At 40.6% G+C, this 26604-nt stretch overlaps 1 protein-coding gene and 1 pseudogene across 1 annotated transcript; one reads left to right on the top strand and one right to left on the bottom strand.

The window, feature by feature from the left end:
* The first annotated feature begins 72 nt into the window (after nucleotides 1-72).
* On the top strand, nucleotides 73-26189 carry PRR11 (proline rich 11). Its single transcript, XM_077482219.1, has 10 exons — nucleotides 73-236; nucleotides 4171-4274; nucleotides 10968-11130; nucleotides 19017-19136; nucleotides 20520-20780; nucleotides 21298-21396; nucleotides 22436-22548; nucleotides 22648-22710; nucleotides 23450-23546; nucleotides 25485-26189. The coding sequence occupies exons 2-10, from the start codon at nucleotides 4174-4176 to the stop codon at nucleotides 25554-25556; spliced, it is 1089 nt and encodes a 362-aa protein (XP_077338345.1). The 5' UTR covers nucleotides 73-236; nucleotides 4171-4173; the 3' UTR covers nucleotides 25557-26189.
* On the bottom strand, nucleotides 25151-25262 carry LOC143986324 (U2 spliceosomal RNA; annotated as a pseudogene).
* Nucleotides 26190-26604: the final 415 nt, after the last annotated feature.

Raw genomic sequence — 26604 nt, 5'->3', positions numbered from 1 at the left:
TTGGTCCGCTGAGCGCTTAGTGGGTTTTACCCCGGGGGGGGGAGCGATTGGGTGTAATACGAGAAATGCTATGCGCCTATTCGCTCTCGCATGGGTACCGCCCAGCGCCTTAGGTGTTAGCGGCAGCTGATTGGCTAGTTCGCCAGCACGCCGCCTCTGGTTTTGATTTTGAATGTAGAAGTTGTTCAGGAGAAGAAGAGGACAGCAAGGCAGTGTCCTGCATTCATCTGATCCAGGTGGGTGTGAGGGCTTCTGTCTTCTATTACACAACAAGAAAATTGTATAATGTATGGCCAGCTGAACATCTGTGCACACATGGCACGTCCATCCGGCTGCTGCCCTGTCCTGTGCACGTCATAGATCAGACGTGTATACTGCTGTATATAAAGGCTAATCCTATCCGATCACTGGCACTGCTTGTATGGGGAGTAGTAGGCATACACCAGACTGCTAGCACAATCTCCTTTACACTCACCACATACCTTACAATCTCATTGTTTAACCTACTTTACATCTACCAACAACTGTGTTGTGCAAGAGCTTGCTTGATTGGATAAAAACTAGTTGCATAGTTTAGGTAGTTTAATAGATCTAAGGCCCCTTTCACATGGACAGATTGATCAGATCCAATCGGATCATCCATTGCTCTTATGGAGCAGCAGATGTCAATAAACATGTGTCTGTTGACATCCGCCAACATCTGATCCAATCCTGTCCTCTAAAAACAGACGGATGGGGATCTGTTGACCGTCAATGAAAAACAGACAGATCTGTTCAGGATCTGTTCTCCGGCTAAAAACAGACGGATGGGGATCTGTTCTCTGTCGGCTAAAAATAGATGGTGAATTGGATGTCAGTCGGATTAAAACGGACAGTGTGCTGCATCCACTCAGCATTAGCAGAGTGGACATGGACCTGTCATCCACCTGCTCAACAGACAGATTGCCCACTGAGCGGATGGACCCCACCAGTGTGAAAGGGGCCTAAGTTGATTGTACAGCTGGACTGTAACAGGTATTATTACCTTAGATCTGTTTTTTTTTTTTTGATCAGACAATAGGCATTCTTAGATTTCTCTATCTACACATTCAAGGTGGGCACTATTGCATTTTTACAGTGGGGAGGATGCCTCTGCTGTCAGATTATGCTGATCAGCACTACAGCCAATTGAATAAAAGGAAGACATTCCAGCATTCCCGTTCACAAGTAGCCAATTATTACATTGACTTCTCTTCAGCAAGAACAGCCATAGGTGGATCAAAATCTGGCTGCTGAACTGACCAATTTTCATTCCATCTATGGCCAGCTTTAGGCTTTGGGGAGTGCAAAATCTGGTGTAACTTTGCATAGAAAAAAAACTTAAAGGGGTTGTAAACCCTCATTTTGTTTTTTATTTTAAATAAACATGTCATACTTACCTCCACTGTGCATTTCATTTTGGAAAGAGTGGCCCGATCCGCCTCCTCTGGGGTCCCCCAGCAGCGCTGGTGGCTCGTGCCCACATTGGAGAAGGATCTCCTAAGGTGGACACCCAAGTGGGCATGGTCCCGAGTTCTGCTTCTGCGTCCATTCACACAGAATGCAGGACTTGGCCCTGCCCCCCCCCTCATCATTGGATTTGATTGACAGCAGCGCAAGCCAATGGTTGCGCTGCTATCAATCTATCCAGTCAGAACACAAGACACCAGCTAGAGCTGGTGTGCTTGTTCCTGGCTGGAGAAAGATCGAGATCAGTAAGTATAACGGGGGCTCGAGGGGGCTGCAGCACCACAGAAGGTTTTTCACCTTAAAAATGGTTGTAAAGGTTCGTGTTTTTTTCACCTTAATGCATCCTATACATTAAGGTGATAAAACACCTGTCAGTGACCGGCCCCCAGCCCCGTCTCTCTGCTAGGGGATTCTCAGCTGTTTTTTTGGATAGGTTGATAGCAGCGTAGCCATTGGTTCCCACTGCTGTCAATCAAATCCAATAGCCCAGGAGGTGGGGCCAAGTCCTGCATTCAGCATCTATGGACGCTGGACTCAGTAGCGCGCCTGCAAGGTAACACCCCGGGAGAGCGCTTCTCCTAGGGGGTTATCTGATGCGGGAGAGAGCCAACCGAGGGACTCCAGAAGACGAGGTTCGGGGCCACTCTGTGCAAAACGAGCTGGACAGTGGAGGTAAGTGTGATATGTTTGTTATTTAAAAATAAAAATAAAAAATAACTTTTAGTGTCACTTTAATGCATAGAATGCATTAAGGTGAAAAACCACAAGGGTCTACAACCCCTTTTAATTGAACAATCTGAAGTTAGAAGTTGATTGGCTACAATGAGTGCGACATTTCCCGATCCGCAGCTGCACAGAATAGGAAATATCTCACTGCCTGTGATTAGCGCTGTGCAGTTGAAGCTTCCTGGTGGTCTTGGGCATGTGGAGCTGCGAACAAGCCTGAGCCCATCCTTACTCTGTACTGGCAGACTCTTTGGGTTGATTTACTAAAACTGGAGAGTGTAAAATATGGTGCAGCTGTGCATTGTAGCCAATCAACTTCTAACTTCAGCTTTTTCAATTAAAGGGGTTGTAGACCCTCATGGTTTTTCACCAAGGATGTGCTGTTATGCCTAGCATGGTCAGTTTTAAATAGGAAAGCAGGGGACTGGCAGGGTCACTAGGCATTCCACACAAAGGAAGAACTGCAAAGAGAACAAGATGTTTTTTGTTTCATAAGAATCTTTATTGCAAAAAGAGCAATGTTAACAATACAAAAGCACTGAGTCATAATCGACCATAAGTACAGTAGGCCCTCTCCTCCTCCTTCTGCTGCCAGACCATTCAGAAAGCGCAGTACGCTTTGCGCAGTAGGGAACCGGCTGCTGGATTCCCTTTTCAGCTTTCAGTGCTCTCGCACTTGCAATGACAATTGCTATGCTGTACCCAAATTAAATTTTTATCATTTTGTTTGCACAAATAGAGCTTTATTTTGGTGGTATTTATTCACAACTCCATTTTTTATTTTTTGCGATATTAGTGAAAAAATAGCGGAAATTTGGAAAAAAAACAATATTTTCTGCTTTCTATTTTAAAAGAAATCCAAAAAAATCGAATTTTGTCATAAATTTAAGCCAAAATGTATTCTGCTACATGTTTTTGGTAAAAAAAAATTCCGTTAAGTGTATAATAATTGGTTTTTGTGATCACGGGCATATGTACGCAGGTGATCACGGACATATGTGTGCAGATAATAATTGGGACATGTGATTTTAGTGGGACATATGTGGGGGACATGTGTTTTTATTATTTGGGGACATGTGTGTTTACATGTCATTTACACTAGGTTGGTGATCAGTGAGTAAAAAGCTGTAAAAAAAACAGCTCATACTCACTGATCACCAGCCGGCTGCAGCGATCCGCTCTCCTCTCCTCATCGACGACTTCCATGTGAGGAGAGGAGAGCTGATTGCCTAACAACTGGCTGTTTGTTTACATCACATGATGGCTGTGATTGGACACGGCCGTCGTATGATCAGGAGGGCCAATCACAGAGCCCTCCTGACGATCCGAGATGTGCCGTGTCTGGGTGACACAAGCGCATCGGGATCGCGCTACTGCACGGGCGATCCCCCTCCTTCTAAAGGACGTTCAGGAACGTCCAGTCAGAAGGAGAGAGCTCCCATCCGGCTGTATATATACATTGGCCAGGTGAGAAGTAGTTAAAAAGTAACTCCCATTTTTTTGAGAAAAACAAATCTTCTCTGGATGATCAATATACACAAGAATTTTAACAAACTTTGTTGCAGACTTTTGTTATTCTGAAGAAATAGCTGTTTATCTGTGTCCATGTGCAAAGTGAATGTGAATTGAAGTGACTTTATAATTAACAATCAGCTGCTGCACTTGCAGGGTTCCAATGAGGAAAGTGGCTGGGTCCGCATCCCTTTAGATGTGATATGACCTGAATCTACTTGTATCTTACTGCAGACTTCTGGGAAAATCAGTAAGCCCATCACATAAGCAGGAAATAACATTTCTGAGGGGCGTTTAAGCCTCAAATGGTGGACAAACTCCTAATTAATGCATAAACTTTTGGCCACTTTTATGGTGTAAAATACAGTATTATATAAATGCATACATTAGAGCCATATAAATCACTCAAAGATAATGATTTAATTTAAATTATGAAACATACAGAAGATGGCAAAATTCCTGCAAGCACGCCGAAGACCAGGAAAATACAAGCAGAAGAAACGATGGACAGCAAAGAAATGTGAGGCTTCCAGCTGTAACTCAGTTCAGTAAGTTAATACTGTGTCATTTGTCTCTGGATAGTGATTAGGCCATACAGTCAAACCTTATTATAAGCGGATGTGTCAGAGCTTCTTCTTACAAGTTTACCAAAACCTGTGCTTCAAACTTAATGCTTGGCAATAGTAATATATAGGGCTCAATTCGCTAAGAGTTAAAGTGGTTGTAAAGTCACATCTATTAGTTTGATCCTCTCTGATTTAGGTCCATGTTTAGTACAGTTTTCGTGTTTTCCTAAAATTATAATGCTAAGTTCCTTCTTCGCACATTGCTGCTGTGCAGTCATAAATAAACAAAGGGGGTAACTAATGCGTGCAACCTCACTAAGATAAAAAAAAGGGGAAGCTGCCAAAAGTGATCTCGCACAGAAAAAGTAAAAATAAATTCTAGTGACATGTGGTTCTACCCACCCTGGGGGGGATCTCAAATAATTTATAAAAATTATATAGAAAAACGAAATGAGTATATATTAAAATATCTAACAAAAAAAAAAAATATATATATATATATATATATATATATATATATATATATATATATATATACAGTGCCTTGCGAAAGTATTCGGCCCCCTTGAACTTTTCAACCTTTTGCCACATTTCAGGCTTCAAACATGAAGATATAAAATTTAAATTTTTTGTGAAGAATCACCAACAAGTGGGACACAATTGTGAAGTGGAACGAAATCTATTGGATAATTTAAACTTTTTTAGCAAATAAAAAAACTGAAAAGTGGTGCGTGCAAAATTATTCGGCCCCTTTACTTTCAGTGCAGCAAACTCACTCCAGAAGTTCAGCGAGGATCTCTGAATGATCCAATGTTGTCCTAAATGACTGATGGTGATAAATAGAATCCACCTGTGTGTAATCAAGTCTGTATAAATGCACCTGCTCTGTGATAGTCTCAGGGTTCTGTTGAAAGCGCAGAGAGCATCGTGAAGACCAAGGAACACACCAGGCAGGTCCGTAATACTGTTGTGGAGAAGTTTAAAGCCGGATTTGGATACAAAAAGATTTCCCAAGCTTTAAACATCCCAAGGAGCACTGTGCAAGCGATCATTTTGAAATGGAAGGAGTATAAGACCACTGCAAATCTACCAAGACCTGGCCGTCCCTCTAAACTTTCAGCTCAGACAAGGAGAAGACTGATCAGAGATGCAGCCAAGAGGCCCATGATCACTCTGGATGAACTGCAGAGAACTACAGCTGAGGTGGGAGAGTCTGTCCATAGGACAACAATCAGTCATACACTGCACAAATCTGGCCTTTATGGAAGAGTGGCAAGAAGAAAGCCATTTCTCAAAGATATCCATAAAAAGTCTCGTCTAAAGTTTGCCACAAGCCATCTGGGAGACACACCAAACATGTGGAAGAAGGTGCTCTGGTCAGATGAAACCAAAATCCAACTTTTTGGCAACAATGCAAAACGATATGTTTGGTGTAAAAGCAACACAGCTCATCACCCTCAACACACCATCCCCACTGTCAAACATGGTGATGGCAGCATCATGGTTTGGGCCTGCTTTTCTTCAGCAGGGACAGGGAAGATGGTTAAAATTGAGGGGAAGATGGGTGCAGCCAAATACAGGACCATTCTGGATGAAAACCTGTTGGAGTCTGCAAAAGACCTGAAACTGGGACGGAGATTTATCTTCCAACAAGACAATGATCCCAAACTTACAGCAAAATCTACAAAGGAATGGTTCACAAATAAACGTATCCAGGTGTTAGAATGGCCAAGTCAAAATCCAGACCTGAATCCAATCGAGAATCTGTGGAAAGAGCTGAAAACTGCTGTTCACAAACGCTCTCCATCCAACCTCACTGAGCTCCAGCTGTTTTGCAAGGAAGAATGAGCAAGAATTTCAGTCGCTCGATGTGCAAAACTGATAGAGACATACCCCAAGCGACTTGCAGCTGTAATCGCAGCAAAAGGTGGCTCTACAAAGTATTAACGCAAGGGGGCCGAATAATTTTGGACGCCCCACTTTTCATTTTTTTATTAGTTAAAAAAGTTTCAAAAATCCAATAGATTTAATTCCACTTCACAATTGTGTCCCACTTGTTGGTGATTCTTCACAAAAAATAAAAATGTTATATCTTTATGTTTGAAGCCTGAAATGTGGCAAAAGGTTGAAAAGTTCAAGGGGGCCGAATACTTTCGCAAGGCACTGTATATACCATAAAGTGCAGACCTCTTCTAATAAATATCATAAAGTGCAAATGTTCTAATTCATATGTTCGTATAAATATAAAGTGCAGAAATCTTGAAACAATGTGCAAATAGTCCAAGTTGTGCACAAAAGACATAAATGTGTTGAGAACTTATTTAAAGTGCAATTCGTGACACAAAAAATCAGTGACAGCTAAATAAATTCAAAAGCAAAAAAATAAAAATATGAAATAAATATATATATAGAAATAGCCACCAAGTCCCAGTAGTTTAAAAAAAAAAAAAAACAAGAAAACACTTCTTCTCAATAGTTCATCCTAAGAATGTTTGAAGAAAAAAACTTTGTGCAATAAGTGTTCAAAAAGTGCTGATCCATGCATCCGATGTGATCTGTGCAATCCGGGATGCACCCCACTGCTTCCCCCAGCCTCTCACCTCAATTAGCGGCCCCTACAGGCCTAGTTACGCTGTGCGTATGTAGCAAATGCTCCCAATCGATTGATTAAACTCCTGTTTATGGCTCTCCAATAAACTTCACAGCAATGCTCCGATTAGAGAATTACCATTTCCCAGTAATGGGTGAAAGGAAGAAGGGATAAGGGGCTCCAATGTGTTAGGAAATCACATAAAATATTTATTTGAAACAAATATCCACTTACATTTAAAAACGGGTAAAAGCGATGAAGATACGGGGTACTTCCCGTTATTTGTTTTTGAATTTTTTTTTTTTTTGTGTCACGGATTGCACATTAAATAAGTTCTCAGCACATTTATGTCTTTTGTGCACAACTTGGATTATTTGCACATTGTTTCAAGATTTCTGCACTTTATTGTGTTCATATGAATTAGAACATTATTGCACTTTTATGATATTTATTAGAAGAGGTCTGTACTTTATGGTATATATTGGAGGAATTATTTTGTGAATATTGCACATGTATGGTATATATTTTTTTTAGATAATTTTATATATACTTATTTTGTTTTTCTATCAAATTTTTATTAATTATTTGAAATCCCTCCAGGGTGGGTAGCGCCACATATCATTAGAATTTATTGCTGTGCAGTCATGTTTTCTTCCTTCCTGATCTAAGAGACTAAAGTGGGAGGGTCTGAGATTCCCTTCTGATGTATGCAAGATGGCAGAAGGAGACACATGACTGCATATCAGCACTGTGCATAGAAGGTATGTAGCATTATAATTTTAATAAAACACACACACTACACTAAACATGGACCTAAAACAGAAAAACATTGCCTCAAATGCAGAGGATCAAATAAATTAATAGATGTTTCTTTACAAGCACTGGAGTAGCTGCAGAGAATAAAATTACTCAAGGCGGGATTGGTGTCACAGTTCACACACACAGACTACAGAAATGAGAGGGAGTGGGGGACTTGCAGAAACGATGAGGAGAGAACAGGATGATGGAGGCACATAATCTGATCATGCTATCATGTTTCAGCAGCCATGAGTAGTGTGGTCAGTACATACAGGGGAACAGGCAGGATCAACCAGGTATTGTACAACATGGAAAGGGTCAACTGACACTGCAAAAGCTTTATGCTGTATGTCATGCCCTAAGGGAACAAGAACCTTTTTTTGGGGTTACAACCACTTTAAATACTGCCTGAGTATGTACGTTAAAGGTAGTCATGTGTTATTTAATTCAGGAACATGCAATTCAGAACAAATATGAACATAACATATCCCTCTTTAGTGTGTTTCTTCAATCTGCTCTCAGAACTCTCTTCACTTAGCTCTACAGTGTGTAATTTCAGCTCTTGCTGGCACAGGACCATTGGACAGGTAAGTATGAAGTCTGTAGTTCTGCTTCAAAGTGATACTAAACACACACTGTTTAATTTGCATGATTCCTTCTCTTTCTCTATATGGATGAAGGCACTGTAGCTATTAAAAAAGTACAGTTTTCCTAAAGAATATACAGCTGCCACATGACCTTGCTCTTTTTCAGCCTGTCTGTAGGGAAACAGTGGCAGGAGGAGCTTCTATTCTTCTGTTGCTGGTCACATGTTCAGCAGTTGGAATTGTCATACAAATAAAAAATAAAATGTATTATTTTTTGTCAATAACATGGTGAGGGCAGACCCTCTACAGAATATGAATGTCAGAAATGTAATTTAAGACTCCCTGCAGAGTTCTTGAGAAGGAGCTATCTGAGTGACCAGATTTTAGTCCTAGTTCTTCAGCTGGCTAGCGTCGGGGCCCAGTCATAATGCTACTAGTTAGATGGCCATTCCTTATGTGCTCAGTCTCTGCTAGCAGCAACTGGGCAATGGCAGCAATGTCCTCTCACTAGTCCCAGTGATACAGCAACATGGGTCCCGCTGTTCAGGTGTCAGCTCACTTCAGGATCTGCCTGGGACAACTCCAGTCCTCAGCACACGACTGCAGGTTTATGTGCACACCTTGGTCTTCTCATAGCAAAGAGTAAATCCCTCGTGTTACCTCTCTCTCTCTCTCTCTCTCTCTCTCTCTCTCTCTCTCTCTCTCTCTCTCTCTCTCTGTGACTGACGGCTCCCGCGTGGGAGTGACGTCACGCGGTTGCGACCAGTCACAGAGCCAGAGTCCATGGCCCTGAAAGGAAAGGGCAAAAGGTGACTGCTTCCACCAGCAGGGACAGCGCAGAGAAGAGTGGCAAAGAACGACAGAGGAAGTAAAACCCATCAGTGAGTAAGACCCATCTCCCTTTACAACTCTTTAATGGATTTGTAAAGGGAGAAGGTTTTTATCTTAATGCATTCTATCTAAAAAGCCTTCTGTACGTAGCAGCCTCCCTAGCACCTCCTAATACTAATCTGAGCCCATCTCTATCCAGCGATGTCCACGAATACTTTGGCCATCCGGGACTCTCCCTACTGATAGGCTAAGACACAGCAACGGCGCCATTGGCTCCCACAGCTGTCAATTAGCCAATCAAGGTAGTCAGCCAAAGTCAGTTAGCCAGTCAAGGAAAAGAGAGGGGGCTGGGCCGATTGGCAGCTCCATGTCTGAATCGAAACACTGAGTTGAAGCTAGGCATGGGTGCTCCCATAGCAACCTGCTTGCTGTGGGGGCACTCCACAGGTTGGAGGGGCCAGGGGCATCAAAGAGGCACCCCAGAAGATGAGGATCCAGGCTGCTCTGTGCAAAACCAACTGCACAGAGGAGGTAAATATGACATGTTTGTTTTTGTTTTTTTGTTGTTTTTTAACGAGAGTTTACAAACATTTTAACTAAAGATGCTGTTTCCGCCATGGAGTCCCGTTTGCTGTTACAAAACATGGCCAGCCATATCAGACGCTTACATGGTTGCAAGCTCTGGTGTGAGACTAGCCTATTCCAGTTTGGGCTGTGGTAGATACAGGCTAGTATGTGAGTAAATGACCAATCAAAGTTGTCTGGACAGTGATATCACCTTTTGAGGGTAATAGTGGACTCGGTAATCCTGCATTTTTCACGTTTTTTACATCAGTAAGGTACAACAATATATATGACCATATATGGCTCCTTGGCCAGGATTTGGAGCCTTGAAATTCATGAATGATTCACAATATGAACCAACAATAATAAGGAAATATAAAATATACAGTTTCCCCATCACTGGATCACCAGATGAAAGTAGAAGAAAGAAAGCCTAAAAAGGAACACTAATGCAGCCATCACATCTAAGAATTGGTAAGCTGCAATATACCGTAATAAATGTTTGGTCTTGGGTTTAATCCTCCTTTAATGGTCTACCAATACAGTAAAGCCATCTTTCACAGATGTTGCAGTTACTTTAGCAATAGGTGTTACTCACAAAGGGTTTTATCCTCACACACAAGGGAGATCCTTCATAGGCTCAGGACACGGCATCCATTAGGTGAGGGTCAAGATTTCTCTGTCTGCTCCAAAGTGTCCTCTCTCATCACCTTGTTAGTTCAGCCCTGCAGAGGGCTCTTTAGTTTAGTTCAAACTCCGTTCTATATCTCTGCAGATCAGGGGTGTCTTGCTCCTATACCCCAAGTACACTGGAGCCCATCCTTATAAAGAGGCACTATCTCCAACCATTGAAACACTTCAAGAGGGACAACAATTAAAGGGACTCTAACACCCGCCAACACGTCACTAAATGTTCAGTTTATGATTTAAAGAAACAGAATATTTAACATATGGCAGATCAGGAGGGTTGTCCCTTTTTTCATGTATTTGTCAATATTAGTTTTACAGATACTGGGTATCTGTGAATTTTATTAAGGCCATTGTGGACAAGGTGGCTGGTGGTTTATTCCGGTTGGTAGTTCATACCAGACGCACTACAAATTCCAGTGGGTTACCCAGTAATCCTGCCAATATATTACTGAATGAACATCCTATAATTTTTTTACCCTTGTTTCTAAAATTAATGTGCACAATTCAATCTAGTTTCACAAAATATATATTTTTTTATTTTTTTTTCACATGGATATTGCTGCAAGTCATGATCCACATAATGATTTAATTATGCCTATACCTTCTGCTTTCCAGGTTGTCAGAACAGACAGATGCAAAGTTGTCGTGGTATTTGAATTTGATATCTTCTGTATGGTTTAGATTTCCCAATATAAGAAATCTATTGAAATCCATTGTATATTCCATAATGAACCCATTCATATCTTTATTTGTGTGGAGCTATTACAGTCTGAAAAAGGTATGTATAGTATATCTGTCCTGACAATGTTGCCTTCCTTTTTACTATGTCCTTCCACTTTTTTACTACTGTCATTGTTTTATGCTTTGAGATCATGAATAACCACATGACCTCCATAAGGTTTTACTCCCTTCGTGACCAAGCCATGTTTTGCTATTCAGCACTGTGCTTCTTTAACTGGCAATTGTGCGGTCATGCAACAGTGTATGCAAATAAAATGTATATATTTTTTTTCACACAAATAGAGCTTTCTTTTGGTGATATTTGATCACCACTTTTTTTTTTTTTATTATTGTTTACTACATAAATTAGGGGGGACACATTTTCCTAGTTTTCTGTTAGAACATTTTGTAAATATATAATTTTTCTTCATAAATTAAGGCCAACATTAAAACTGATCAATCCTGATTTAGTGAAGGCTTATCTCATTTCTTGAGGCTCTAAAATGGCAGAATAGTACAAATAACCCCCCACCCCTACCAAATGGCCCCTTTTTGGAAGCTAGACAGTCCAAGGCAGTGTTTCTCAACTCCACAGGCCATGTTTTCAGACTTTTCATTATTTTGCACAGGTGATTTGATCAGTTTCACTGCCTTAGTAATTACCACAGCCATTTCATCTGAGGGAAATCCTGCAAACATGACCTGTTGGGGCACCTTGAGGGTTGGAGTTAAGAAGTACTGGTTCAAGATATTTAATAAGAGGTGAAGGCAAAGTTTTTGAAGTTTGTACATTTTTTGTCATTTTGTTTGAAAATAAACAAATTAAATAATTTTTTTTTCTTCTTGTTATACTGCCACCAGTGCAGTGATCACATATACTGACAGGTAGCAGTATGTAAAAAATAAATGAATGCATTTACATTTATTATTATTTATTTTTTTTACATCCTGTCATCAGAGTAGTTTAGTGCAACCACAGTCAACACCGTTCTACTCTTGTGAAGGTGGGTGGGGGTTATCAGGGATTTTTTTTTTACACCATTATTGCTTATAACAGTGATGATTACTGTTATAAGCAATAGTTGTAGCTGTTATGAATGGCTTTCATTCATGACAGCTTGCTTACTATTGTAATCTGTGATGGGCTACAGCTAATCACATGGTACAGGGTGCTTTGATTGGCCCAGGTACCATGTGATAGCTGTGGGCCAATAACATGTTTACAATAGTAAGCAAAACAGTCATGAATGGAAGGCATTCATTACTGTTTGGTCATAGCGATCATATGATACCCCAGCCGCTCACCGCGATTCACTGTCTCCACCGCACACCACTGTGTCCAAGTACCAGAATGTCACTGAGCCTGCAGCTGCCACCCACTAGCAGGAAATCTACAGTTAGCGGGCAACAAGTGGTTAAATGACTAAGGTTGATTCACCACCAGAGAATATTTGGTGACTATCGCATTCACTGCTTTATAAATAGACTAGTATAATATAAATAAAACTAATATTTTATTTTTAACAAGCAGTCATTAAGCTCCAGTCATGCAACTGTTTAGGCCTGAGAGGTGTAGTCTACGAGAATCATGTAATCAGTCAGTTGCAGGCAGGAGGAGTCACTTCCTCATTTAATAGTACTCTTGTAAGTTTCTGGCAAGTCACAAAGTTAGAGGAAGCAGTAGGTTCTATGTGACACATTTACAAAAAGCCAGTAAGATAAAAAGGTTTATTGCACAGACAGATATTCTCTTGATTGTCCTCTATTGGCCAGAAGCAGTCAGAAAGTAGATGGATGATGCCTACACAAAGATGGTACCAGACTTATGCAGAGAAGATGAAAGACCTCTGAGTACTCTGGTTTCTTCAAGAGGTATTAAACACTTGCTGACCAGCCGCCGCAGTTGTACTGCAGCAGAATGGCACGGCTGGGCGAAATTAGGTTATGTAACGTCGCTTTGCCCTGTAGCCACTAGGGTCCCCCACGGAGCCGATGCGAGTGCCCCACGATCACCACCGGGCTCCCGTGATCAATCGGACACACTGAGAACAGGGATCTGTGTGTGTAAACACACAGTTTCCGGTTCTCTGAGGGGAGAAGAGACAGATCGTCTGTTCATACAGAGCAGCCTTTCTCAACCTTTTCAACACAGAGGAACCCTTGATATAACTTTCTGGTCTCAGGGAACCCCTGCTAAAAATTACTATATCTACAACTCATGATACATTTGGTGTAATGGTCAGTGGGAAGAATGCTTTTTACACTTGTAGATACTGGTAAGAATTTCCCCCTTACAAATAGCTCAGTTAGAACACACACTAGGGAACACAATTAACCCTTTGGTCGCACCCTAGTGTTAACCCCTTCCCTGCCAGTGACATTTATTACAGTAATCAATGCATTTTTATAGTACTGATCGTTGTTAAAATGCCAATGGTTCCAAAAATGTGTCAAAATTGTCCGACGTGTCAGCCATAATGTCGCAGTCCCAATAAAAATCGCGGATTGTTGCCATTAATAGTAAAAAAATAAATAAAAATGCCATAAAACGATCCCCTTTTTGTAGACACTATAACTTTTGTGCAAACCAATTAATATACGCTTATTGCATTTTTTGTTTTTTGTTTTTACCAAAAATATGTAGAAAAATACATATCGGCCTAAACTGAGGGAAAAAAATATTTTTTTTTAAATATATTTTTGGGGGACATTTATTATAGCAAAAAGTAAAACATATTGTGTTTCTTTTCAAAATTATCGCTCTTTTTTTTTGTTTATAACGCAAAAAATAAAAACCCAGAGGTGATCAAATACCACCAAAAGAAAGCTCTATTTGTGGGACAAAAAGTAAGTCAATTTTGTTTGGGTGCAACGTTGCACATTTGTGCAATTGTCATTTAAAGCGACACAGTGCCGAACCGCAAAAAGCGCTCTGGTCAGGAAGGGGGTAAAATCTTCCAGGGCTAAAGCAATTAAACACCTGCATGTCTTACACATGCATGCACGTAAAGTTACCCTGTCACATCACTAATTTGGAATATCGAGAACTGAATGTGCAAAGTGTCAGGTTTAGTTTATGTCCTTCCATTTTAGTAAAAGTACTTTACAACTGTAACAGAAAAGGGACCTATACATATTTTAGAAGTGAAGGAAAAACATTTACATTCCCTAGAAGATGAGCTCTACTGACTAGTTTATTATGTACGAAGTAAGCTATTTTGTATAGTTCTATTAATTGTATTCTATATATAATAATTTTAAAAGTATAATTAATTCAGCATACACCACAATTACTAAGTGGCTAATTAGCCAGTAGAAGTATACTGATATACAGTATCGGTATACTTCACATATTCCAGAGGGTAGTATTGGGGGCATTAGTGGTAGGTTTACTAAAGCACTTAAACCCAAGGTAAGGATAGTAACAAGTCCTAGTTGCAATCTCGGAGGACACAATAAGAGTATAGTATGCGACCGGTCTAAACTACGTGGCATGTTCACCAATGCCAGGAGCCTGGTGGACAAGATGGGTGAACTAGAGATACTGTTGTAGAAGGAGGATTTGGATTTTGTGGGAATTTCAGTGACCTGGTTGAACAGCACTCATGATTGGCTGGCAGCCATTCAAGGGTATACCCTTTATCGCTGAGGGATAGAGAGGTTAAAAAAAGGGGGGAGGGGTATGCCTATATATCAAGAATAGTGTACAAGTGAATGTGAGAGATGACATAGGAAGCTAGGGAGGAGGTGGAATCCTTATGGAGCTCCAAAGGGATGAAGCTAAGGGGAAACTAATACTGGGAGTATGCTATTGGCCCCCTAACCTGAGGGAGAAGGGGGAGATGGATCTCCTATCACAAGCTGGATTAGCAGCAAGGATGGGAAGTGTTATCATAATGGGGGATTTTAATTATCCAGACATAGATTGAGCGGAGGGAACCACACATTTATCTAAGGCTCGCCAGTTCCTAAATGTCTTGCAGGACAATTTCATGGTTCAGATGGTAGACGCACCAACTAGAAATAAAGCGTTACTGGATCTACTGATTACCAACAATGCAGACCTGATCACGGATGTGGAAATATGGGGAAATTTAGGAAAATTTAGAAAAGCGATCACAGGTCAATTGGCTTCAGTATAAATCGCACAAATAGGAAACAAGTGGAATACAAAGACACTGAATTTCAAAAGAGCCAAATTCCCTAAACCACGAACCTTGCTAGAAGGCATGAATTGAGATAAAATCTTAGGAACAAAGAACACAGAGGAGAGATGGGTTTGCTTTAAGAGTATATTAAATAAGGGCATTAGCAGACGCATCCCATTGGGTAATACATTTAAAAGAGCAAACAAAAGTCCTGGATGGCTTAACTCCAATGTAAAAATGCATATAAAGGCAAAGGAGAAGGCCTTCAAAAAATACAGGTTTGAGGGATCATCATCAGCATTTAGACTTTATAAAGAATGCAACAAACAATGTAAGAATGCAATTGGGGAGGCTAAAATAGAACACAAAAGACACATAGCGGAGGAGAGCAAAAAAAATCCCAAGAAATTCTTTAAGTATGTAAACAGTAAACAAGGAAGGACAGACCATATTGGCCCCATAAAGAATGAGGAAGGACATCTGGTTACAAAGGATGGGGAGATGGCGAAGGTATTGAATTTATTCTCCTCAATCTTCACAAAGGAATCGGGGGGGGGGGGGCTTATGGCACATCACAGGAAGCACCTCCATGGTTAACAGAAGACAGAATTTAAAATTATAATTGGGGAAACTTAACATTAACAAATCAGTGGGACCAGATGGCTTGCATCCGAGGATACTTTGGAAACTGTCAACTAATTGCCAGACCATTGTTCCTAATTTTTACTGACAGTCTACTGACTGGAATGGTAGCAGCTGATTGGAGAAAAGCCAATGTAGCACCAATATTTAAAAAGGGCCCAAAATGCATACCTGGGAATTGCATACCAGTTAGCCTAACATCAATAGTATGCAAGCTCTTGGAGGGAATAATAAGAGACTATATACAAGATTTTAGTAATGAGAACGGTATCATTAGCAGTAATCATCATGGATTCATGAAGAATTGTTCTTGCCAAACCCATCTATTAACCTTCTATGAGAAGGCGAGTTGCCATCTAGATAAAGGAAGGCCCGTAGACATAGTGTATCTGGATTTTGCAAAAGCATTTGACACAGTTCCCCATAAACATTTACTGTACAAAATAAGGTCCATTGGCATGGACCATGGGGTGAGTACATGGATTGAAAACTGGCTACAAGGGCAAGTTCAGAGGATGGTGATAAATGGGGAGTACTCGGAATGGTCAGGGGTGGGTAGTGGGGTCCTCCAGGATTCTATGCTGGGACCAATCCTATTTATTTTGTTCCTAAACAAACTGGAGGATGGAGTAAACAGTTCAATCTCTGTATTTGCGAATGATACTAAGCTAAGCAGGGCAATAACTTCTCTGCAGGATGTGGAAAACTTGAAAAAAAAATGAACAAATTAATGGGGTGGGCAACTACATGGCAAATGAGGTTCAATGTAGAAAAATTTAAAGTAATGCATTTGGGTGGCAAATATATGAATGCAATCTATACACTGGGGGGGGGGAGAACCTCTGGAGGAATCTAGGATGGAAAAGGACCTGGGGGTCCTAGTAGGTGATAGGCTCAGCAATAGCATGCAATCCCAAGCTGCTGCTACCAAAGTAAACAGAATATTGACATGCATTAAAAAAGGGATCAACTCCAGAGATAAAACAATAATCCTCCCGCTCTAAAAGACTCCAGTCCGGCAAAACCTAGAGTGTGCTGTCCAGTTCTGGGCACAAGTCCTCTGGAAGGATGTACTGGAAATGGAGCGAGTACAAAGAAGGGCAAAAAAGCTAATAAAGGGTCTGGAGGATATTAGTTATGAGGAAAGGTTGCGAGCACTGAACTTATTCTCTCTGGAGAAGAGACGCTTGAGAGGGGATATGCTTTCAGTTTATAAATACCGTGCTGGTTACCCTACAATAGGGATAAAACTTTTTTTGCGGAAGGGAGTTTAACAAGACACATGGCCACTCATTAAAATGAGAAGAAAAGACGTTTAACCTTAACCGGTTCACGACGATGTACGTCGACAGAATGGCACGGGCAGGCATATTGGCGTACAGGTATGTCCAATCTTCAATGCCGCCCTGCCATCGGGAGCGCGCCGGCGGCGGCGCGCTTCCGTGCTGGTCGGGACTCCCGTGAGTCCGGTCGAGGGACCCGCGGACTCGATCGCCGCGGGCATCCCCGCGATCGTCTCATGGGAAGGCTGAATGGAGGAAATGCCGTGTAAACAGCATTTCTCCATTCTGCCTAGCAACTAGTGACGCTGATCTCTGCTCCATGTGATTGGAGCAGAGATCAGTGTTCACTAAATGAAAGCCCAACCCTCCCACAGTTAGTAACACACCCCTAGGAACACTTAACCCCATACACTGCCACCCACTGGTTAACCCCTTCACTGCCAGTGTCATTTACACAGTAATCACTGCATTTATATAGCAGTGATTACTGTATAAATGACAATGGTCCCAAAAATGTGTCAAAAATGTCCGATGGGTCCCCCACAATGTCGCAGTCACAATAAAAATCGCTGATAGTAAAAAAAAAATAATAAAAAATTATTAATAAAAATGCTATAAAACTATCCCTATTTTGTAAACGCTATAACTTTTGCGCAAACCAATCAATAATCGCTTATTGCGATTTTTTTTTTACCAAAAATATGTAGAAGAATATGTATCGGCCTAAACTGAGGGAAAAAAAAAATGTTTTTTTATATATTTTTGGGGGATATTTATAATAACAAAAAGTAAAAAATAATGCTTTTTTTTTTCAAAATTGTCGCTCTATTTTTGTTTATAGCGCAAAAAATAAAAACCGCGGGGGTGATCAAATACCACCAAAAGAAAGCTCTATTTGTGGGAAAAAAGGACGTCAATTATGTTTGGGAGCCACGTCGCACGACCACGCAATTGTCAGTTAAAGCGACGCAGTGCCGAATCGCAAAAAGTGGTCTGGTCTTTGACCAGCAAAATGGTCCAGTCTGTAAGTGGTTAAACTATGTATAGGGTTCTTTACTGTAAGAGCGGCAAAGATGTGGAATTCCCTTGCACAGGCGGTGGTCTCAGCGGAGAGCATTGATAGTTTCAAAAAACTATTAGATAAGCATCTGAAAGACCACAACATACAAGGATATATAATGTAATACTGACATATATTCACACACATAGGTTGGACTTGTGTATTTTTTTCAACCCCACCTACTATGTAACTATGTAGTATTTGTCTCACAAAACAAAAATAAAAAGTACCGTAGTAGTAACTAAAGACTCAATAACGTTTGGTAAAGAATAAGATCAGATAAACATTGGCTATACTGAGTGCAATCGTTTATTCTAAGAAACAGCCTCATTCTTCAAAACTCATTTTTTTTTCTAGCTTTCTGTCCCAGAGCCACAACAGACAGTGAACAGAAATCTCCCCAAAGAAAGGATAAATCCTCTTTAACAGATCGCCAGGACAAGTAGTTAGGGTGAATGCCCAGAACAGTGTTGCAGATAACAAACTGATTATGGTCAAAACCGAGAAAATATATTAAGGTGTAGCTTCAGTATTTATGGTGTTTTTGGCTCTCAACATACATTATGGATGCTTCTACTGCTAGCACAACCAAGACATGCATCAACTGAAGTTTCCGCACTGAATTCACCTATCATCATTCGTATAATTATTGGATTTGGGCTCAAATTTGTTTTTATGAAAGAGAGTGAATTTCAAGGATAAGGTTGAATTTGTCTTTAAAATAGTAATTTTGGCATTTATAATTCAGTAACTTGTGTGTTAAATAGCTTTAAAATAAAAGAATATTCTAAATTTCTGTATTTCTTTCCAGCAAATTAATTTAGTAAAAAATACAATTGCTCCACCTATAATCTGCCAACGTGAGCTACGCACCCTGAGAAAACGCCTACACAAACTTGAAATTGAGTTTCTCAAGTTGCAGTTATCACTGGTAAGTACCTCCTACATTTGCTGTTGTTGTCAGACATATGTTACCCATTTCTTTTTGTTTTAAATAAGATACTTGTTTTCAAAAATCATTTTTTTAAACTGTCTTACAAAGTATAGGTACCTCATCTATGTCTCATGGTGAACATATTAAAATGAAGCCTAAGGCCGCGTACACACGCGCGGACTGTTGGCCCAACTTTGTCCGTCCAACAGTTTGAGCGAACAGTCCGCTCAAACTTAGCATGGACGGACATGGCCACACACGACGGACGAACAGTTTGCTGAAACCGTGCGCGATGACGTGAACGGCACGTACGACGGGATGAAAAATACGACGTCCTATACACTGCAATGCAACCTTCCGACGTGGAAATCCTTTCTGAGCATGCGCGAGACTTAGTTGGCCGAACAAGCCTACACACGAGCGAACAGTCCGCTGAAACCTTGTTTCAGCGGACAGTTTTTCGGAATTTCCGTAAGACCTTGTTCGGCCAACTGTCCGCTGAAACTGTCCGCTGAAGCCCCACACACGAGCGGACTGTCCGCCCAAACACTGTTCAGCGGACAAGGTTGGGCGAACAGTCCGCGCGTGTGTACGCGGCCTTACTCATTCCATAATGAGCATATCCTTCCTTCTTTATCCTTATTACTTAATTCTAAGGCCTCTTTCACACTGACGTCCCGTTCAGGCCCGCCTGTCAGTTTTTCAGGCGGACCTGAACGGGTGCTCCATAGAGGTCTATGGAGCGTCGGATGTCAGCGGTGACATGTCCGCTGACATCCGACCCGCTCCGATCCGAAAAAGTGTAACGGAGGAAAAAGCTATTTTTCCATCCGTCTGCGGATCGGATCGGGTGACGACGGGCACTGCGGTCCGTCGTCATCCGATCTCCCATAGGGGAGAGCGGCGCCGTGACAGATCCGTCCCTGCGCAGTGTGCAGAGACGGACCGGTCATCTCCCTGCTCAGCGGGGATCAACGGAGTGATCCCCGCTGAGCAAACGGATATCCACGGGGTGGATCAGAACTGATCCGCCCCATGTGAAAGGACCCTAAGACTCGCTGACTTCATGTCCTCTCTGGGGCATCAGTAAGTAATTCAAAATGGATGGAGACAAAGCCCAACCACAACATACACAAGCCAATCCCATTCTTTGTTTATGGAGAGGTTACTCACACACTATAAACAAGCCAATGCATAAGTGTGTGCCCATCACTTTGAATTCCAGAATGTATTAAAATGGGCTTCCAACATTTATCACAAACTTTTTTCTAACAAAGTACATGAACCAAGCTTATTTCTTTTACTTATAAAATAAATGTATATGGGAAATGGGTTATTCCCCAGGTAGATGCAATTAAATTTTGCCTTATTTTCTTCTAGGATAAAGGAACTAATTCAAGTTTATCAGGAAATTCCATCTGCGGGAGTTGTCAGCAAGCAACCACTGCTTCCTCTATTAAGCAATCAAATGTGCAAGCAGCAGAAGAATGTACTCTGCCTTCTCTACTACCGCCAGTTCTTCCACCTCCACCTCCCCCTCCGCCACCCCCCCCACCACCACCAGTTCCTTTTTCCTTAGCCTTACCATTTCAGAACCATTTGCCTATACTGAAAAAAACTGGAAGTAACAGACCACCTAAGGTTAGATATGGTTGTTTGTCTTTTTTAACATCTCACTTATCTCTACTCAAATACTTTTCAAGAGGAAAACTTGAAAGCTACACCATGGGGCACATAATAATGTACTATAGTCTGTAGTAAATGAGTCTTGCTTGTAGGACAAAGAAAGTGGTTCTCCCTTCAAGTTAGCTTTGCCCAAAACTTGTATGCTGCCTCAAAAAAATGCTTTTGGGAATAATATATATCTGTCCACACCTTTAGAGGAGAGGCTCAGTGAAAAAGTGGTAAGTCTTATATATAGTATTCAGTCCAAAGCTGAGCAATTTAAGGGTAGGGCAGCTTACAACTTTATCTTCAGTTGTTGAGTGAAGTATGGAGATGTGGATGTGATTCAGATCTCTCTGTGATTTATAATATATCTGCAACTTTACTAAGTTTTTTAAAAATGGGCTGTATTTTGAGAAACAATGTGTGCTGCAACAGAGATATAATAAAAGTGGCTTCCAGCTTTACAGTCTTTTTATTGTATCTTCTTTAGGAGGAACCTGCAAAACCAGAGGGTCCCATTCAAATAACACTTAAAGACCTTTTGAATGTTAAATTAAGAAACGCACAAGATAATAATGAAAGACCAAAGGTAGGTTTCTTTAATTAAGTCTCAAAATGGCCACACACTACGAGCTACAAAGTTTTTTTCCAGGTGCCAGGCTGGGGCTGTCTTCATTAGTCAGTACAGGATGACATCACTCCTGCACTTACACAGGAGTTCAGTTATTCCAACGCATGCATTCTTAAGAAGGCTGTGAGCAGGGAGATAGGTTTATTTTATTGTAGAAGGGGCTTTTTAACTAGAGACTTTAGTTCTGCTTTAAGTGCATGTTTATGGTTGCACCTCTAGATCAGTGATTCTCAAACTGTTCCGCATGAGATTTGCAGATGTGCCGTGGGAATTTGAAAAATATTTAAAATTGCTAGCGTTTTGAAACCTTGAACATATCGAAAAATGTAATGGTAAATTAATGTTGCAAAAAAAAAAGTAACGTATATAAAAACGCAATCTCTGTCAGTCTGTCATTCATTGGTTCCTTTTGTAACGATATCCTTGTGCAAAATCTCAGGAGAACGCGATCGCTCTACTTATATTATAATAATAGAGACCGTTGTATTTGTTTCTTCTGTTTTTCGACTTTGGAGCCTTGCTTCAGTCTGATTTGCTCTCGAAAGCAGGCACCTCCTTCACATTAAATTTAAAATAAAATATATATGTCAAAGTAAAAAAGTTCTTCACCACAAAAATTGTTACATTTTTCAGGTATGCCGTGAACAGTTTTAGATCTTTGTGGTGTGCCGCAAGACAAAAAAGTTTGAGAAACACTGCTCTAGATGGTCCAAATTTCATAGTGATGGTGAGAATAGTTAGACTGTCAGATGCGTCATTAACTACAGTGGATGGCAAACTGTCTCTTGCTGCATAAGACTGTGAAGGAATAATTTAATTTTCTGTGAAGCAACAGGATCAATTATTTCATAGACTTCAATGATCTTCCAATCTTGAGTGTGCAATATGTTTAAACAGTATTGCAAGCTACATTGGTTAGAGGTTCATGTGTGTTCCTATTGAAATTTATTAATATTTTTATATTTATTTCATGTCTGTCCCACTGCAATATTTTAAGATGGCAGTACACAAATATGATGTTGTGCCACAGATCACCATATCCGCATTAAAAGGCGTAAGTCTGAAGAGTGCGTCTAAGGTGCCACCGAGGCGGCTAGCACATGTTTTTAAGTAAGAAGTTTAATTGTAAATATTTATCGAAAGCACACTAGCATTTAGATGTACACTGTATTCACTTAGTATGTTTTTGTATTATTTCACTGGATACAGAGATGCGTTAAATAAAAGCCCTCTGGACTTGAGACGTCATCTTAGAAAAGTCAATATGGTGAGGTAAGCTTATCACTGTCCTGATTTACCTGCTCAACTTTCATTCTAATTCTTCTAGCTAAATGGCATCTTCTTTAAATGTCTTCATGAAAATAAAAATTGATCATTGTGATTAACAAATCACTTATTAATTTTTGTTGAGCCCAGGTTCACACTGAGCTGTGGCAATGAAGCTGTGCGAGTTCAGCTGAACTCGCACGATTTCACTTCCGCATGTCAGTCCCGATTTCGACTGCAGTTTCAGAAATCCATTGAAATCGCATCCCGAAATCGCAAAAATGTACTACATAAACTACTTTTTTAAATCGGTGCGGCGTCGCACCGATTAGGATGGTGCCATTTCCGGCAATTGCTGCTGATTTGACATGTCAAATCCTACCAATGTGAACCAGGGCTAAAACAGAATATTTGTAATGTTGAGAGCTAGCTTTACTTCACTAGTTTAGAAACTAGAGGAACCCCCCCCAAAACACTGAATGATCAGCACAAATGTTTGTGGGAGCCAGGGCCATATATCAGAACTTTGGTCCCTATGTGTTATATTGTCTGAATGTAGAAATAATATCGGTCATAGCAAACGAATATTCCCTGGTTTGTTCCCCTATGTTGTACTGAGATAGTAAAAGGAGAAATCTCATTCCTTTCTTTTGGCAGTACATTGATACATATACTATAATTTTCATAAGAAACACTATTCTCTAACCTTCTTTTTGTTTTTGTTTTTTTGTTTTTTTTATTTTAGGAGCCCAGGAGGAACCCCAATATATGATAGAGATAACAAAGAGAATGGCACAGGACTGACTCCTTTAATGACAAAAGCTCTCAGGCGAAAATTCCAGGCAAGTGTAATATGTTTTCATTTAGGTTTGTAACTTTAAGTGGTAGTAAACTTAGTGTTTTGAAAAGTTGCTGACAGGCAGGGTATGTATTACAGAACATCTATCGGTCTGTTCTGTCATAAATGCTTCCTCCTGTCTGTCAGCCATGATGTACACTCGGCTACACATGCATAGCTCATTGAACATTTACAACCCCAATCTGTGCCCCGCGATATGACTCTCGTGCGCATGTGTAGAAGTTTGATGTCATCGCGACCTGGCCATTCAAACGCCCGAAGGCACAGAAGATGGAAGCGCCCGGGACCAGCCAGATCGATTGCAGTGCTGGAAGGCTTGGTTTGACAGGTAAACAAGCCATAATATGTGAATATAGGAGCACAGTAACGGCATGACCCGCCTGGGGAACCTCAAAAAGAATAAATGAAAGTGTTTTCTGCTACCCCAACACTTCATATTCCTGATATGTGCCTGCTGTACCATGTACTTGTATGAGAACTTATTCTGTTCTCTTTGTACTGCTTTCTGTATGGGAAATCCCTGGTATTCCTGTTAGTCCTCTTGCTTTGCTAATAAAAACCGACCACACTAAGCAGGAAAGCACACCATAGTCAGTTCTCTAGCAATGCTGGGAACTCTGTGTACTCTCCTCCAATGATCAGACTTGTCCTGAAATGCCCCCCACTGCGCAGCCATTCACTGGCAAGCTCAAGTGTGCTGCTGCTTCTCCTTCCCCAGCTCTTATGCAGCTGAGAACAGAGGGAATGTGATGATTTATTTTTAAAAAAAAAGGTGTATATATAATGTTTTTTTATATATGTGTTTTTTTTACTCCAAAAAAGTTAAACACAAAATGTGCACTGGGTGTACACATCGTCCCCCCTCAAAGAGAAATGACCCTAGCCCTGACCCCTTGGGGCGTTAGGCTCCACAGGGAGACTGGGGTACTTCACTGGTCCATCTGCCCGAAACCAGACGGACCCTGTTCTCTGGGTCTGCTGAAACAGACCCACTAAAGTACTATGTGGGGCTCCTCCGAAGGGAGACCCCATGAGAGAGGGGAACCAAGCCAGAAGGCCTTGCCCACCCCCCTCCCAAGACTTTCAGGGCAGGCCCGAGGACCTACACCCTATCAGTCAATCGTGAAACAAAACGTGTACACCAACAACCAAAAAAAAGACAAAGTGACAAAATGCGACAAACAATTGTAAAGATGGTGTAAAGGGAAGTGGAGAGAGTACAAGGTGCCATTGTGCAGTACAATGGCCGGCCTTCTGACCAGGAAGAAGAATGACTCTAGTCCTACCAAAATGGCAGGTGCGAAAAAAGTGTGTATGGTGCAGTGACCTAGGTGCCAATAAAACTCACAGTGAGAGTTAGGGCACCCCTGGACTACCACTCCAGGGGCGCATACACCACTGGCTTTTTTCAGAGCCCGGCCTTTGGCCAGACCAGTGCAGCCCCATATCTACCAGGAGGCATCAGAATTTAGACAGCTTAGGAGAGCCTTGCCTACAACTGGGGACAAGCCTTTTGCAAGGTCAGATTCAATCTAGGAGGAAAAAGGCCCTCCCACCACCATCAATCTTCCTTACCAATTACTTCAGAAGGGATACTCACTGGTGCCCCCACTCTACAAGAGGCACCAGCATTCTCCCCTCTAAGGACTGATAAGAACAGATACTACACTTGATCTTAACCAAAAGGCCAAGAAGCGATTGTGTTTTTTTTAATTTTTTATATCTATACAAAAATGTTTTCCCTTTCATTTCTATTTTAAAGTGAATGGTTGTTTTACAATCACTTTAAATACCTCTTTAAAAGGTATGCATAGTCAAAACTATTTTAAATTTGTTTACGTTTTTAACAAAAAATGTACATCAGTATATACAAAATCATAAATAAATTAATTCTTAGAAATATTCACTTTCTATTTCACAGATGGCTCACCCAAAAAGCCCATCACCACTTCGAATGTCTCCGGGAAACCAAGGTCTTAAAGAAGCATGTTAAACTCAAATTGTGTGGCATGAGGGAAAAAAATAGGAGCCTTCCTACTTTTTATAACCATTTGTATGCATTTATACTGGGAATTTTATACAAGAAAGCCACTGAGCAACGTGCAGTTTTTAACTTAATTTTTACTGATAGAAGCCACAGTCTCTGTTCACTTTTGGTCTTGTTCCAGCATTGCTGGTCAGAATAAGTTATGGATAAATTTATGTTTGCCTTAACTTACTGAAACAACACAGTTTACTATAGATAGCTCATATGAGCTTTGATAAGCAACATGTACACACTATAAACAGATGCAATAGTTATTTTTGTCAATGATTCTTGCTCTGTCTTAGTCATACCATTTGTTAAAAGGGATACATCACTTAAGATAAGTCTACCACATTTATTTTTCAGTATTACAAAATGCAAGTAAATGTATTATCAAATATCCATGCAGAGTTCACTCTCCCACTTGAAAAAGCCTTGCAATTTAGTTTACATGTGTTGCTGTTTTTAACAAAGGCTGCCTGGTATTATAAATGGGGCATGATATGTGCATGATTTTTATTGTGGTCTTGGTGTCAAGCTTTCATTGTTTTTATATGTATTTTTTTATACTGTAATTAAATATGTTCCTGGCTGTTTTAAGTTAGAGTTTAAGTCGTACCCTTTTGGGTGGAGGTGAAGCTCTGTTTAATCCAGAATCCAGTTTTTATCAAAAAAGATCTTCTACATCTTCAATCCTACCATGGATAAAAGGGCTTTGCTACATTATCTGATGTTTATTGTCCACATATTCCTATGGATAAATTACTAAGATGTGGTGACACCATAGTACTGCTGTAACTAACCCTAGTGATTCTTTCAAAGGAATATAGGCAAAATGCACTCGGGTTAAAGGAATTCAGGAAATTCAGCTCAGATTGCTTACATAGTAGGTATGAATGTAGGGATATCTCTCTAGGGTCACAAGTAGCAGTAAACAGCTGGTGGGGATCCACACAGAACTACACAAAAATAAAAATCAACTTTCTTCTACTTGAAAATCCTTATTTTAAGCTTG

This window comes from Lithobates pipiens, unplaced genomic scaffold, assembly GCF_037356315.1.
Source record: "Lithobates pipiens isolate NorthernLeopardFrog02 unplaced genomic scaffold, aLitPip1_a1.2 Scaffold_16, whole genome shotgun sequence".
Taxonomy (NCBI): domain Eukaryota; kingdom Metazoa; phylum Chordata; class Amphibia; order Anura; family Ranidae; genus Lithobates; species Lithobates pipiens.
The sequence above is the reverse complement of the archived record's forward strand: the minus strand, read 5'-3'. Positions and strand labels throughout refer to the sequence as shown.